At 36.0% G+C, this 14006-nt stretch overlaps 1 protein-coding gene across 1 annotated transcript in view; it reads left to right on the top strand.

Moving 5' to 3' along the window:
- The window catches only part of MAMDC2 (MAM domain containing 2), a 53545-nt gene that overhangs the window by 29304 nt on the left and 10235 nt on the right, over positions 1–14006 (top strand). The window contains exons 3-7 of the mRNA XM_072404168.1: positions 4462–4730; positions 6623–6707; positions 9274–9411; positions 10842–11098; positions 12183–12276. Of these exons, the coding sequence (XP_072260269.1) occupies positions 4462–4730; positions 6623–6707; positions 9274–9411; positions 10842–11098; positions 12183–12276 (843 nt within the window). The remainder of the gene's footprint in view (positions 1–4461; positions 4731–6622; positions 6708–9273; positions 9412–10841; positions 11099–12182; positions 12277–14006) is intronic.

Here is a 14006-nt window from a genome sequence, read left to right as displayed (position 1 = left end):
GGAGGGAGCAGCTTGAAAGAGAGATGAGCTCATCAATTTTCACTGTCGCCAACCTTTTCGGACCTGCAGACCTCTAAATGCATAGACTCCCGCCCGTGCATGTGCAGAGAGCCATGGGTTACTGAAAGGAGGAGAAGCTTCACCCAGAGTGATGCCATGATGCCAGAACCTGCCCACTCTCCCATCGCAAGTCTGAGCCTGTGATGGGAGAGTGTGCGGGTTGTGTCCAGGGAATCCACCCACCGCTCTGAGCCTGAAATATTTTCCTGACCTGGGGGGCGCACCGGCCAGAGACGAGGACCACCAAAATTTTCTTGCGGACCACCGGTTGGCGACCGCTGGTAAAGTCAAAATGTGACAGTGAAAAAGGAGCCTGAGAGTAAAGATTAGACTTCAGCAGTAACACTAAAGCCCCTTACCTGCTAGACTCAGATATGCATTGTAGCAGAGTAAAAATTTCATAAGTTGATGGGAACAAAATACAATCATCTCAGGTAAAATGGCTCCCAGATGTGGATTTCATGTATGTACTTAGTTGTTTGCCTAGAGTTCAGCTTTACTTGTAAATAAAATTAATTAGAAAAAGCTGTATATTTGAAACATATTGTGCAGGCGTAAGCATTATTTAAATCACATGTAATGTGTATGACTATTGTTTTGGTCCTTTGTGTCCATACAAAATTGTTATTAGTCATCTTGCTAAGGAAACCAATATTCCCTACAGATGGAAATCAGTAAACTTGCATGGGGTAGGACATGTTGTAGATGAGCTAGAACTTGCATTCATCTATGGTTTTAGAGTTCACCTAGCTTCAGATCCCAATGTGCTCCTTTGTGTGCCAATGAATGACCTATCTCTGGCCAGCACTGATCACATAAAAGTTAGCTGGAACCAGTTAGAGTAACTTCTGCTGCTGTCAAGACAATAACTGGCCAATAACTCTAGAAAATGAGTTTTTTTCTGTCTCTATAATTGGTAGAAAGGTTTTTGTTATTTTTGCCACCTCGTAATAAATGCGTATAAATGTATGGATATGTAGAACAGAGACGGGGATTCAGTTGGCAATAAAATTATTATATGTATTTATATTCTTATACATCATACATAATTACTTTAAAAATATGTTCATATATCTTAAACTTTGTTGTATCATCAGAGTTCAGATATTAATGCTATACAATTCACTTCTAGCATATAGGAAAATTAACCGTTTTATTCAAATATTTTGCCGACGCGTTTCACCATTTAGGCTTCTTCAGGGGTAAAATTTTGACGGTTGTTGTCTAGATACAAGCAAAAACAATCAAAACAATCAATAACATATAAAGTGGGTTAATGTAGGGGAATGGTAATGTGTATACATCAATGAAATATCAATCAGCAATGATGCTATATACATCTAATAAATGGTGTGTTGACATATTAATAATATATCTGATATCATACTATTATATAACTAGACAATGTATACCTGGACAATAAGTTTCAATATCAAGTTATAATGGGTGTAAATGAAGGTATGATGCTCAGTTTCAGGTTATTTTGTGTTTATGTTTAAATATAAAGTTCAAACAATTGTATAAAATAAATTGTATAAAGTAATAACACTTACTATGGTGATGAAAAGCTGGCAAGATGATGCGTCCAAAATGGAGTATACCTTTATACAGGATAATAATTATAGTAGATTGTTAGTGTGGGTCAATTGTGAGGAATAGAAGAGAGAAAGAAAGGATTGGTAGTCAATCCCTTATTAGGTTACTTGGTATTACAATAGAGGGTAGAGGGGAATGATTTCCAATTGGTTCAATGCCTCTGTAGGGGTTTTTTGGTTATATTTGGGAGTTTAGAAAAACTTTATATATAGTTGTCCTCCTTGTCAAATGAATAATATTTATGCAAAGTATATATACATATTTAGTGTAAGTTTAGTAATTCGTCCTATTTTAAAGGTTGGAATCGGGATATGCAGGGATCTTACCCCAGATATTAGTTTATTTTTTACAATTGTTTGAACTATATATTTAAACATAAACACGAAATAACCTGAAACTGAGCATCATAACTTCATTTACACACATTATAACTTGATATTGCAACTTATTGTCCAGGTATACTTTTTCTAGTTATAATATTGTTGGTTTATAGATGTTTACACACTACTGGAAGTTTGACTTTTGATGGTTAACCCCCACTAGTGTTCTAATTTTGTCCAAATTTCCATTCCAAAAGCGTTACATTTTTTTTTCATGAAAATTTATTTTGCATGGTAGGTTGCAATTCTTAGGTATAACTCATCAAAATATGTCCAATATTTAATACATTTAATAATAAACTTTAAATAAAAAAACACAAAAATCTGTAAAAAAAAAAAATAGTTAAACATATAATGTAAGTGTACAGTAGCATATATAATATACATTTATAATATAATTTTATATATATCATATGAAAATTTCTTTGTATTGGACTCAATACAGCTATTTTGTATTGAATCCAATACAAAATTATTTGAATTTCCCGCTGATCCTTCTGGCCACACCGACACATGCACCGACGTCACCGGGAAACCCCATTTGCATTGCGTGGCTGAAGATTGAAGAAGACAGACGTGTCCCTAGGACCTGCGGGGACCAGCAGAACATCAGGGGACGACAACGGAGCAAGGTAAGTGGGGTTTTTTTTAGGCTAAAGCTACCCCGAGTGTGACACGGGATTACCGCCATTTGCAGGTAAAATCCACCCCGAGTCACACTCGGGAATACTGCTAGGGGGGTTAATAGATGTCTACACATCATTTAATAGATGTATATAGAATCATTGCTGTTTGATATTTAATCGATGTATACATTTCCCCTACATTAACCCACTATATGTTATTGTTTTGATTGTTTTTGCATGTCTCTAGACAATAACCGTCAAAATTGTACCCTTGAGGAACCCTAAATGGCGAAACGTGTCGGGCCAAATATTTGATTGAAACGGGTAATTTTCCAATATGCTAGCAGCGAATTGTATAGCAATAATATCTGAACTCTGATGATACAACAAAGTTTAAGAATTGAACCAGATTCTTAAACTTTGCAGAATTGAACCAGAATTGTGGGATGCAAGGGAAACGTATCCTGTATTTTTTGTAGAAATAATTGTTCACAGGTATTTGTATCGAGTTGAGTTAAACTAGCAATGTGAAAAACAGACTAAAAAAATCACTACACAGAAAACATGACATAATGACGAAAATGCTATTGTAGGAAAGAAGGTAATATTTAGATTTTTAAACATTAGTTAGTCGTTATCCCACATACATGGACCACAACATGCAATGTAGTCTGTTGTTTTATTGTTACAAACATGAAGCTATTTTAATTGTGACATGCTTAAATGTAGATGTTTTATAGAGTAATTTCTTATGTGTTTGTAGAACTGGTCATTACTAGATGTTAGTGGTTCTGTGTCTATACCGCTTGCTAGGAAACCTTGCATTCTGGAAAGATAAATTGCTAGGAGTATTTTGGGAACACACTTTATTGCATGTTATATAATTTAAAGTTTGGAATGTTGGCAGATGTCTTCTCTGCTTGTAGCTAAATAGCCTCATCTTAGTAACTGTGATCCAATGGCTTCAGTGTGTCCTATGCTGTATTATGTTACATTAGACGACATGGAAAATTTCCATGCCACGTAAAACTATACGAAAGCATAGCCTCATATTGCACAGTAGGTGGCAAGTTATTTCTTTTGGTTTAACTTTACTTCTGTATGAAAAATAATATGATGCAGAGGATGGAGATAGATGATAGCAGTAGGTCTGTTTTAATGTATTTTGGAAATCTAAGGTTAAGCCCTATCATCTGACATTGAGGCCTATCTGCTATAAATATATGTTTTAATATAATACTTGATATAATTACAAACAAATTAAAAGGTTGCTTCTTTACAGTCACTGCAATTAGAAACATTATTTACACTGTACATGTAAAGAATACCCAAGTAAGCAAGCAAACAGTCATTGTACATGCAAGCAGAAAATGAATGAAAATCTATACAAAATGAGAGGAATTTCTTTCTAAGACAGTTGTTAGCAGAACAGATAATTTCATTGGACTATTTTACTGCACCTCCTGTTATAGTGTAAAACAATAAACTTTGGCTTTCCCATCACTTTGTGTTTTGGAGACACTAATCACCTTGGCAAAGTCAATCTCATACCACCAACTCCAAATGGGGTGCTCATCAACAGTGCAAACTGCAGAAAAACAGAAGACAAGAAATGAGCACACCACGGTTCCAGTGAACAAATAGCTGTTATGGCAATTTTCCCTCTGCTGGTTCTGATTAGAACCAGTTTAAATTCTAAACATTTGGGGATAAGCAGATCTATGTGATTTGACCTTGACTAATAAATATCTGATACAATTACAATATTGCTCCTTGTTAAACTGTGCTTGTTTTCTTAGGTCATTATATATCAATGGACACAACCCATGGAATTCAAGGTCAGAGAGCTATCCTTGTTAGTCCCAACTTGCAGCCCGATGAATGGAGTTGCCTTAGATTGGTGTACCAATTAACTGGCTCAGAATTTTCTCCCAATCCGAGTATGTTAAATGTTTTTGTTCAACCTGAAGGAGAAAGCTTTGATTATCTGTTGTGGTCTACCCAGGAACAATCAGATGGCTGGCTAATATCAAGTGTTGATTTGAGAATTACATCAAAAAGTTACAAGGTAAATAAACAATATAAACAACTGCATAAACAGTTTGGAAGTTATATGTAAAGCACAAAAAAACTTGAAAAAAGCTACAAAAATCTCTGCAAGTAAAGCATACATTTGCATTTTGATATGTGTTTCAAGATCTTAAAATGAGATATGCTTTAGTTATGAAGCCAACCTACTGATACATAGAATTTTAAATGTTGTTTTACTTTAAAATAAATAGACATTTTAGTGTTTGATACCTGTTCCTATTTACCAAGGAAGACCGGTTTGTACAGTGAATTTTCTGTTTTACTTTAAAATAAATATGCATTTAACTTACAGTTAATGAACAATAAAGAGGAAAGCAGGAGGGGAGGTGGGAGTATGTTAAGGGAAGTTGTGAAGCTGGGTGGAAAAAAGCTGTAGGCGGTTGACAGTCCCTGTATAGTGACCAAAAACAGCAGGGTGGTTACTAAACCTATGGACTGGTGAGAAAACTGGGTGCAACCTAGGATATGCCTTTCTGTATATTTCTTTACCATTTACCTCTGCTTCTCTTCCTGCTGTTGAGGAAGAGACACATGAGCAGTGCTCTACTGTGCATGTGCTGTCTTCTAGTGAACACAGTGGCCCTGATTTATTAAAGCTCTTCAAGACTGGAGAGGATACACTTTCATCAGTAAAGCTGGGTGATCCGGCAAACCTGGAATTGATTTCTTCAAAGTAATTTGCTAGCAAATGTTTTGAATCCTGGATCAGATCCATTCCAGGTTTGCTGGATCACTCAGCTTTACTGATTAAAGTGTATCCTCTACAGCCTATGAGAGCTTTAATGAATCAGGAACACTATAGGACTGGGTCTTGTAATGCGCCTGGGCACACAAACCACAACCAACTCCAGATATCCTTGAATCAGGTTTATTCAAAACAGCACAGCACAGCAAGGGTTAATTTCAATCAAGCAAGGTACAGAAGGATAAGGCAAATGCAGGTCAGTAACAATCCGAGGTCAGGGCTGGCAGAGTTCAATCAGAGTTAGTTTCAGACCAGGTCACTGAGGAGATGACAAGCAGATAAAGTTTAACATACACAAAGACACACCCAAGCACACTGTGGTAACAGAGGCTATATCGGGCAATGGTGTAATGGACAGGCTCTCCTTAAATGGCCAGGATGACCAATCACCTTGCGCCACCTGGCACTGTCTGATAGGAGACTGAGTAAATCCCCTGCAGCTGATTGGCCGCAGGGAATTCAAACTAACTCTGTCCCGCCCTAGGGCGAGGCAGCCGAGTGCCACGCCCTCGGGGGGTACAAGAGGGACGCATGGTGACACGCGCACCTCTTCCCACAGTACCCCTAGGACGTGCACTACTTTGCACTTGCAAAGGAGTGCTGGGAGCAGGAACCACATCCAAAGGGATGCAAGGGCTGCTGCCTGGCTGAACAGTACTTTGGCCAGGGCGGATCCCTCCGCCTGCAGAGACAGACAAGCTGGGAGCAGGGCAGCAGCCTCGGCCATGCTGCCTGCTACTGTGGCGTCCCCCTTTGTGGCTGGGAACCCCAGGGACACCGCGGGCTCGCAGGGCGGGTAAGTTCCTTACAGGTCTGTTTTTGATGCTACAGATGCCTTCACTTATGCCTAAAAGATTACACCTTTGAAGTTGATATTTTGGAAGTTAAGTCAGAAGCAGCCTTAGATTTATACAGCTTAATTTATTAATACAAGTAAACATGTGCAAAGCATAGTCACCTGCAGTGACAGGTTCACATGCTTTGATAAAATTGCCAATGCTCTTTACAATAAATTATCTTCAAGTGTTTTATGATCAGTATAATGCAATCAGTTTATTAATGCATAAATGGTGTGACTATTTAATTCCAGTATGCTTTGTTCTCGCTTTTTATATAATTTCTAGATAATACTGGAGGGAGTGCTTGGAGCAGATGATAATAGCAGTATTGCAATTTATGAATTAAAAATGACCACTGGATATTGCATTGGTATGTATATTATTCAGATATTTTTTACTATGTATTGGTTGATGAATGTAAATATGGTTTTGCATTATAATCCCTGAGTCAATAAAAAAAAACAAAAAACGTTTTTCTATATTTGAATTATTCATATAACAGCAGCTATAAGCAGGATAGAACATATCATTCAATCATATTACCAAAGCTGGCAGTATCATTACACGCTAGACAGTAAATACAATTAGCTTTCAACATTCAAAACTGGAGATACCTTTGTAACCAGCATATGATTTACAGAGATTTCCAAACTCAAGTTTCAAATGTAAATTAAGTTGAAATGAAGCTTTTTCAAAAATGACTCTATGTTGGTATTTTTAACCAATGAATACATCCGGGGGAAATGACTCCAAATACTATTTGTATAGTTGTATAGTACAATGCACCAGATATGCTTACTTATGTAAATATCTGTACATACTGTATGTATAGCTATACAGAAGTATGTAAACTAGGATCTATTCATTATGCTGGAAAATAATGATTTTCCTCAAGTTTTAGTTTGAATTTTAAAAATCACCTTTACATTTTTTTATTTCAATTGCTTCTTTTTTTCTTTAATACTTAAAGGGTTCTATTTAGTAAACAGGACATCTGACATTCCCTCAAACATTCCCTGGTGGGAATCAGTTATTGTCATTGGGCGTGGAAGATTCACACCAGGAAATGTTTGAGGGAATGTCAGATTCCTTGTTGTACAAACAGAGCCCAAAGTGTTTGCATAGCCCAGTCATTTAGCTTTTGATCGAGCAGGGAAGAGTTGAAACTCCATTTTTGTTAATTTTTTTCCTATTTGCATTTCGGATCGCTCATCATTTTGGGCTTGTTCAGACCCAAGTTTTTTCAAGCATTTGTGAGCATTTTTACTAAAAACCACGCAAATAAATCCACAAAAAGGCTTAAGACATACGATATGCAGGCCTATACACCTGTTATGTGTTTTTTATGCCTGCTGCCTTGTCTTTTATATTCTTTTAAACTAGGCTTTAAAAACATCTACCGGTATGCAGGCAGTTGCAAATGCCTGCAAAAATCAAGTTTTCTTGCCTGAAAATGATCCTAGAGGTATAGCTGTGCATTCAGGAGCTATAAGGTCTCTGAACAAGCCATTTCTGTCTCTATGACAATAGTATGGGGGACAGGGAAACCAATACAAACTTGAAAGGGACTTTGGCCCTTCCCTACACTATCTAAAACTAAAAAGAAAAAGTCTTGCATATGCTTTTTTACACATTTTCAGAGTTATATAGAAGATAAGTTGGCAAGCACTACAAAATATAAATCACATTGCAAATGGTCTGCAAATGGCTAATAAAAAATGTGCCATTGTTGTATTGTTACCTACTAAAACCTGAAACCAAAAATAGGCGTCTTTGCTTACTTCAGTAGATTCTTAAGTTGTGAATAGTATCTAACTTTTAAATCTTGATTTGTCATCTTCTATACAATGCAACAATTCCAAAAACCTGTAGCTTTGCTCTGCAGAGACAAATTTACTAGCTAAGTTTATGTCTTACATGGATAAAGTCCAGCCATGTTAAAAGTAGGGCTATAGATTGTAGTCATGAATGGGTTACCAGTTTTTGTGTTCTCACTTAATAGATTATAAGGGTACACAATATAGTTGAGTGAGATTGTAATTCCACTCAGCAGACAGCATATCAAGGGGGGAAATGGACAACTGAATGGGGAATTCCAGCCTAATGGATGCAGGTGGTGTGTTAGATATATTGATTTTACAGTTTCTGCCAAAGAAGTGTAAGTGATATTTAAATAGCATATAATGTGAAAATAGTATTAGAGATCAGATGATATTTGGATATGCAGGCATTATCTGACTTCTCAATTGTTGTTTTATTACTATAGATATTTGGATCATATCATCCCATATTTTGCAGAGTACAGGAACAAAAGCCAGGCACTACTGATCTAGTAATATGAATTTATACTGGTGTCAGCATTACAGAATAAGATGCGTACAGGGAGCACAGCCTACCCATTTGCGTCCAGTTTTTTTCATGCAGACATTGTTGTATTGCACCAGTCCACCCCAATGGGTACTGCTGGTAATGCACAAGCACCTTTTCTCAATTCTCCTTCACACAAAATATCTAATGTATAGATGCAAATTCTGTCAACACAATTACCAATCAATTTCAAAACTGCCTTGGCAGACTGAAAATAAAAAAAAGACATTGGTGATTATTGATGCAGGAAATAGAGAGAGTGGAAGTAATACAGAACAAGCTTACATTATCCACTATCCTAATAAAGGTGCGTGACCTATTCTTCCTCTTAGTTTTTCTAATAAACATAAACTTATTGTCAGCGAGAAGGTTGTCTTAAAACATACCATCATATTTGTGATTTTGTTTTTTCAACTTATTCTTATGATTCATACATTTTCTATGTGAATAAAGTTCAAATTTTGGGTAAAAGTTAGATGGATCTTGAGTAAAAACATTTCTAAATAGACCAAATGCTGATAATGACATTTATTATGTGCTTGTTTATTGACCCTTATGTCTTATTATAGAGTGTGACTTTGAAGAGAACCATCTTTGCGGTTATATGAACAACTGGAACCCAAATGTTAACTGGTTTGTTGGAGGAGGTAACATCAGAAATGCACAGGCTATCATGCCTAAAGACCACACGCTTAACAGTGAACTAGGTAAATGGCATTGATAATAGAAGATGGTTCATGACCTATATTTATGACCTAATTAATGCCCCCCTCGTTAGCTATTAGGTAAGCAGGCAGTATATTTAGTAATTCTTCAGAACAACTGCTGAGGACATGGCATATAAGAATGTTTACATTACATTATAAGGATATAAAAGTAATAAAACAGCTTGGTAGCTGATTTAAAATATGTGCCTGCATTGTGAAGAGGGCAGAAATCACATCTATCCCATACCCAAAAGTACTGTTTTGTCTTTGAACTGGAGCAGCAGACAATGGCAGGGGTATGCATGTTGTGCCTGCTACTTATGTTTTCTTTTGTATGACTACATAATAATATATTTCTAAACATTGGGTCTGTAGATTTCCTTTGAAGTATGCAGTAATTTTTTGTAGTGATGCAATATATATCCATTCTGTATACTAGTAGCTTTAGTTTTCTGTTTAGTAGATGTATACTGGATGCATTGTTTTTTTGCACTATATTTTAACTTTCAACATAAAACTAAACCTGCTAGCTAGACAGCTTGTATTCACTGTTGGGATGGACTGCACATGTCTTGGCTCACCAGTACATGTACAATTAAATACATCTGTATTTGAAAACTTAGTCACATTCATGTTACTGGTGTCTCTATGCAGGAAATAGATTTGCAGCTGTTCTTTCTCCTGAATATGACTACTTTCTGACAGTTTAACACACATGGTAAATTTCTATAACGTCCTATGTCATTACAGTTGTAAAAAAAGCCAATTCAGAGTCCTAATATAACTCTTGTGGTATTAGATAGCATGTTATACACACAATATATCCAAAAATATATATTTATATTTACATTTTTTACTTTATAATTTTTATAAATATACATACCCAAACTAGCATTTTCTTCCTCTGTTATTTGGCTGCCAATAATGATAAACCTGAGATGGGAAATTCTGAAAACATTGTATCAATTACATTGTTTTAATTAGGTAAGCAGGTTTGTCATAGAGTTTTTGTCAACCAACACATACTGACGTTTCTAAACTTGGTCTGGGCATTTGTGGCATCTGGTCATGAAAAGGGTTAAACATTTTGTTCAGTAACAATAGGACAATGTGAAATGATGTGTGACTCCATCTTTATATTATGACCTAGATGCATATCAAAACAAATTTTCAGAGGAATTCATGCAGAAATTCGGATAATTCCTAAGGGCTCGCAAGCTTTCTCTCACAACTGTACATTGGCAGGCATATGACAGCAAGCAGCATTTATGCCAATGACCCAAAGTACTGTTTTGGATAATGAGCCCTCTGGTGTAATATGCCATTCGTCAGCATAGCAGCCTCTTGTTTGAGGTAGATTTGCAACAAGTTAATCAAGCGCTGCTATTTAAAGTGCTGGATTTAATGACATGTCTTCTTTTTAATCATAGGTCACTATATGTACGTTGACTCTGTTTATGCCAAACAGTTCCAAGAAGTAGCCCAGTTGGTCTCCCCTTTGATTGTTACGCCAATATCTGGCTGCCTTTCCTTTTATTATCGAATTCAGCGTGAAAGCAGCAATGTTTTTATGGTTTACACTAGAGACTTGCATGGCAGCTATGAGGAAATCTGGAAAATGAATGATGTGCGGCAAGGGGAATGGAACCTGGCAGAGGTTAACCTAAATGCATTGTTCCCAGTGGAGGTAAGGCTGGTCTTGTGCATGAATATCAACTAAATTGTTAATTTTTCAGCAGGTAAATCTTAAAATAGGTGAAATAAAAGTGTAAATATACCCTAAAACTGTAAAACAAAATGGTGCTTCTGACTCCTGCACCAAGTCAGCAGTCTGCTTTAATTTTCTAGTGTGCCTGTCATATAAAATCAGCCCTTGTTACCTGTGGTCTTACCCCTTCCTGTCTGCTAGTAGCTACATGGCCTTGCTAAGTCACATGGAGTACCAATGTACGCCCGTTGGGGTAACACCCCAAAATCCTCCACTGCAAATTTGGCAACACACAGATAAGAGAGACATCAAGTTAAGAATAAAGAAAAGCTAAATGAAAGCGCATAGTGCAACAAGCTACATAGAAGAGATAAAGGCAAAGAGGATCTAACAGTAAATCTTTACATGACTAATGTTTTAGATAATTACTAAGAAAATGTATGAAAATAGAGATTGTATACTGTTTTACCTTGATTTCTCATTTTAAATCACAACAGTTTTATTCTGGAAAAGAGAGAAATGTGTTAGATACACCATAAAGTTAGTATTAACATTCTTTTTTGCTAAATTTCAAAAGATTGCCAGTATATGGTAGTTTTCCACTGACATCTTCCTTTCTTCTGTCCTGTATAGATTAGGTTTTTTTAATTACAAAACATAACCACACTTCTAATGCAGATACTGTATCAGATACTGACCTTGCAGACTGCTTAAAACATAAATTGAACTTTGCACCTTTGCATCTAAAGAGATGGGAAAGCTCTTGGCAGACAAGATATGGCTTATGCATTCATCCAGATGAAAATCCAATTTGGCAATAGACTTTTCTAACAGTCACTTCATCAGCACAGCAATATCTAAATGCAAGTCCTCCAAAAACATGCAACTCAATTAGCCCTTAAAGGAAAACAGCATGTATGTTATTCACACTAAAAAGGACACTTATTGTTTATTCAGCCATGTCTAAAAGAAGACCTGCTGGAGGTTCCACTGTTATTCTATATATAATTTGAATTAAAATGATGGTTTATATCATGTATTAAAGTTAAAATGTTTATTTCAGGTTGTGTTTGAAGTTGCATTTAATGGCATTCAAGCAGGATATGTTGCTGTAGATGACATTTCATTTTCCTCTGAATTCTGTAATGGTGAAACAGGTACAAACATTTTGATTTACCATGCATTGTTGCTAAACTGCCCACTTTTGTATTTTATTGTAGAAATATAGATACCTTTGAACCACCCCTTAGACTTAAAGTATGAAGTTGCTTCTAACAGTCTATGAAACCTGCATTAGTGAAAGGTTTAACATTTCATTTGCTTCAAATTTACAGTTAATCATATACAAACATTTGTTATTTAATGTCAAACTGATTAGTACCATCTCATGTCAAATAAATTACCATCTCACTGAAGAAATTGCTAAAGTGTGACTCTTTCATTTTGGATTGAATGGGGTTGTTTGAACCCTTGCTGGATTTGTGGGTACAAAATCATGAAGTAAGCAAAGTCTTTCAATTGGGGCAGACATAATAAAACGCATTATGTTTTGGGAAGTGTATGGAGAGGAGGGGTTAGAATCTCTTTTATAGGATTCATTGCTATGTTTATCACCATTGGGGGCCTATATTCCCGTGTAATTACCAGGGCAAGAAACAAGGTGAAACCACTATTACTGCTCATGACCTTCTACATTAGATGGGTTGGTATTTTGCATTGGAATGCTGCTAAAAAGTAACCCACAGGGAGAAAAGTAAGGTTGGACAATATTATATAATAAGGACAGCTGTTAGCTCTAAAAATAGTTTGACAGTTTCTCCTATTTCTTTCGCAATGCCTATCAAACAAATAGAAAAAAAACAGATTTTTCTGGTGGAGGAGAACTATAGTCATTACTAGAAAGTGATAGATGTCTGGAAGGAGCTAGCGATATTGTTTAGAATCTTTATATAAACAATGCTGGCCATTTAGCTGTTTGTTATTACTATATATAGAGTTATTTAAGAGGTCTCTTACTGCATCTTTAAAACTATTTCTCCAATGTGTCTGTTAGATTTTGGCAAGTACTTGTACATTTGGCTTGTGAAGCAGCTGATCTCATTGTTTGGTAACGGTGACAGTCAGATTCTTCTTTTTTCCATAACAGCTTAGTGATGTTGAGAACATATCCAATCTGTTTTATTAACTTTCATACTTTATCTTATTCAAATATGGTAAATGAAGACAACATTGTTAAATTTGTCAGTGGTTCTTACTCTTTTTGTAAACAGAATTTTAGTAAAGTAAATCCTGGATAGTGTGATAGTGTGAGGTGTTGTTATGTAGTTATAACAGCATGTCTTCATAGAGGTTGTACTCAATGCAATGTGCCTGCTTTGTGATTGCCGTTTAGTGATTATAGGACCGATGAATCAAAAAACTGATAACCTGAAAGGTGTTCTCACTATAATATTGTCTAACATTGCATGCTAATTAGCATCTAAATAATTAAAAATGGATAAAGGAAAAGTTGCAGATGTTGCTGTTATTACAGGTTGTCTTTTACCACAAGTTAACAGTTTCCAAAGCAACTATGGTAATTTTGTTGTTTCTTAGATTTGCATGTGATCAACACAAATAATCCAATCATTAGTGTGGTTGTTGTTTAAAAACCTTTTGTATGTGTAGAGCTTGTCATTAAATAGCTACACTGAAACAAATAAAATTTTTATTATGTATGCAGAGTTTAAAATTTAAAGGGTAAGCCTTACTGAACGTTTTATTTCACTGCAAAAGGGTTCTGTTGGAATAAACTCCCCGTTCACTCCATAAATGTAAAATACCCACAGCGTCCAGGTTAAATGAGAGCTGGTAACATCACAAGTGGGAGCAGGGGAGCAGCAGTTCA

This window comes from Pyxicephalus adspersus, chromosome 3 (genome assembly GCF_032062135.1).
Source record: "Pyxicephalus adspersus chromosome 3, UCB_Pads_2.0, whole genome shotgun sequence".
In the NCBI taxonomy this organism is placed as follows: Eukaryota; Metazoa; Chordata; class Amphibia; order Anura; family Pyxicephalidae; genus Pyxicephalus; species Pyxicephalus adspersus.
The sequence above is the reverse complement of the archived record's forward strand: the minus strand, read 5'-3'. Positions and strand labels throughout refer to the sequence as shown.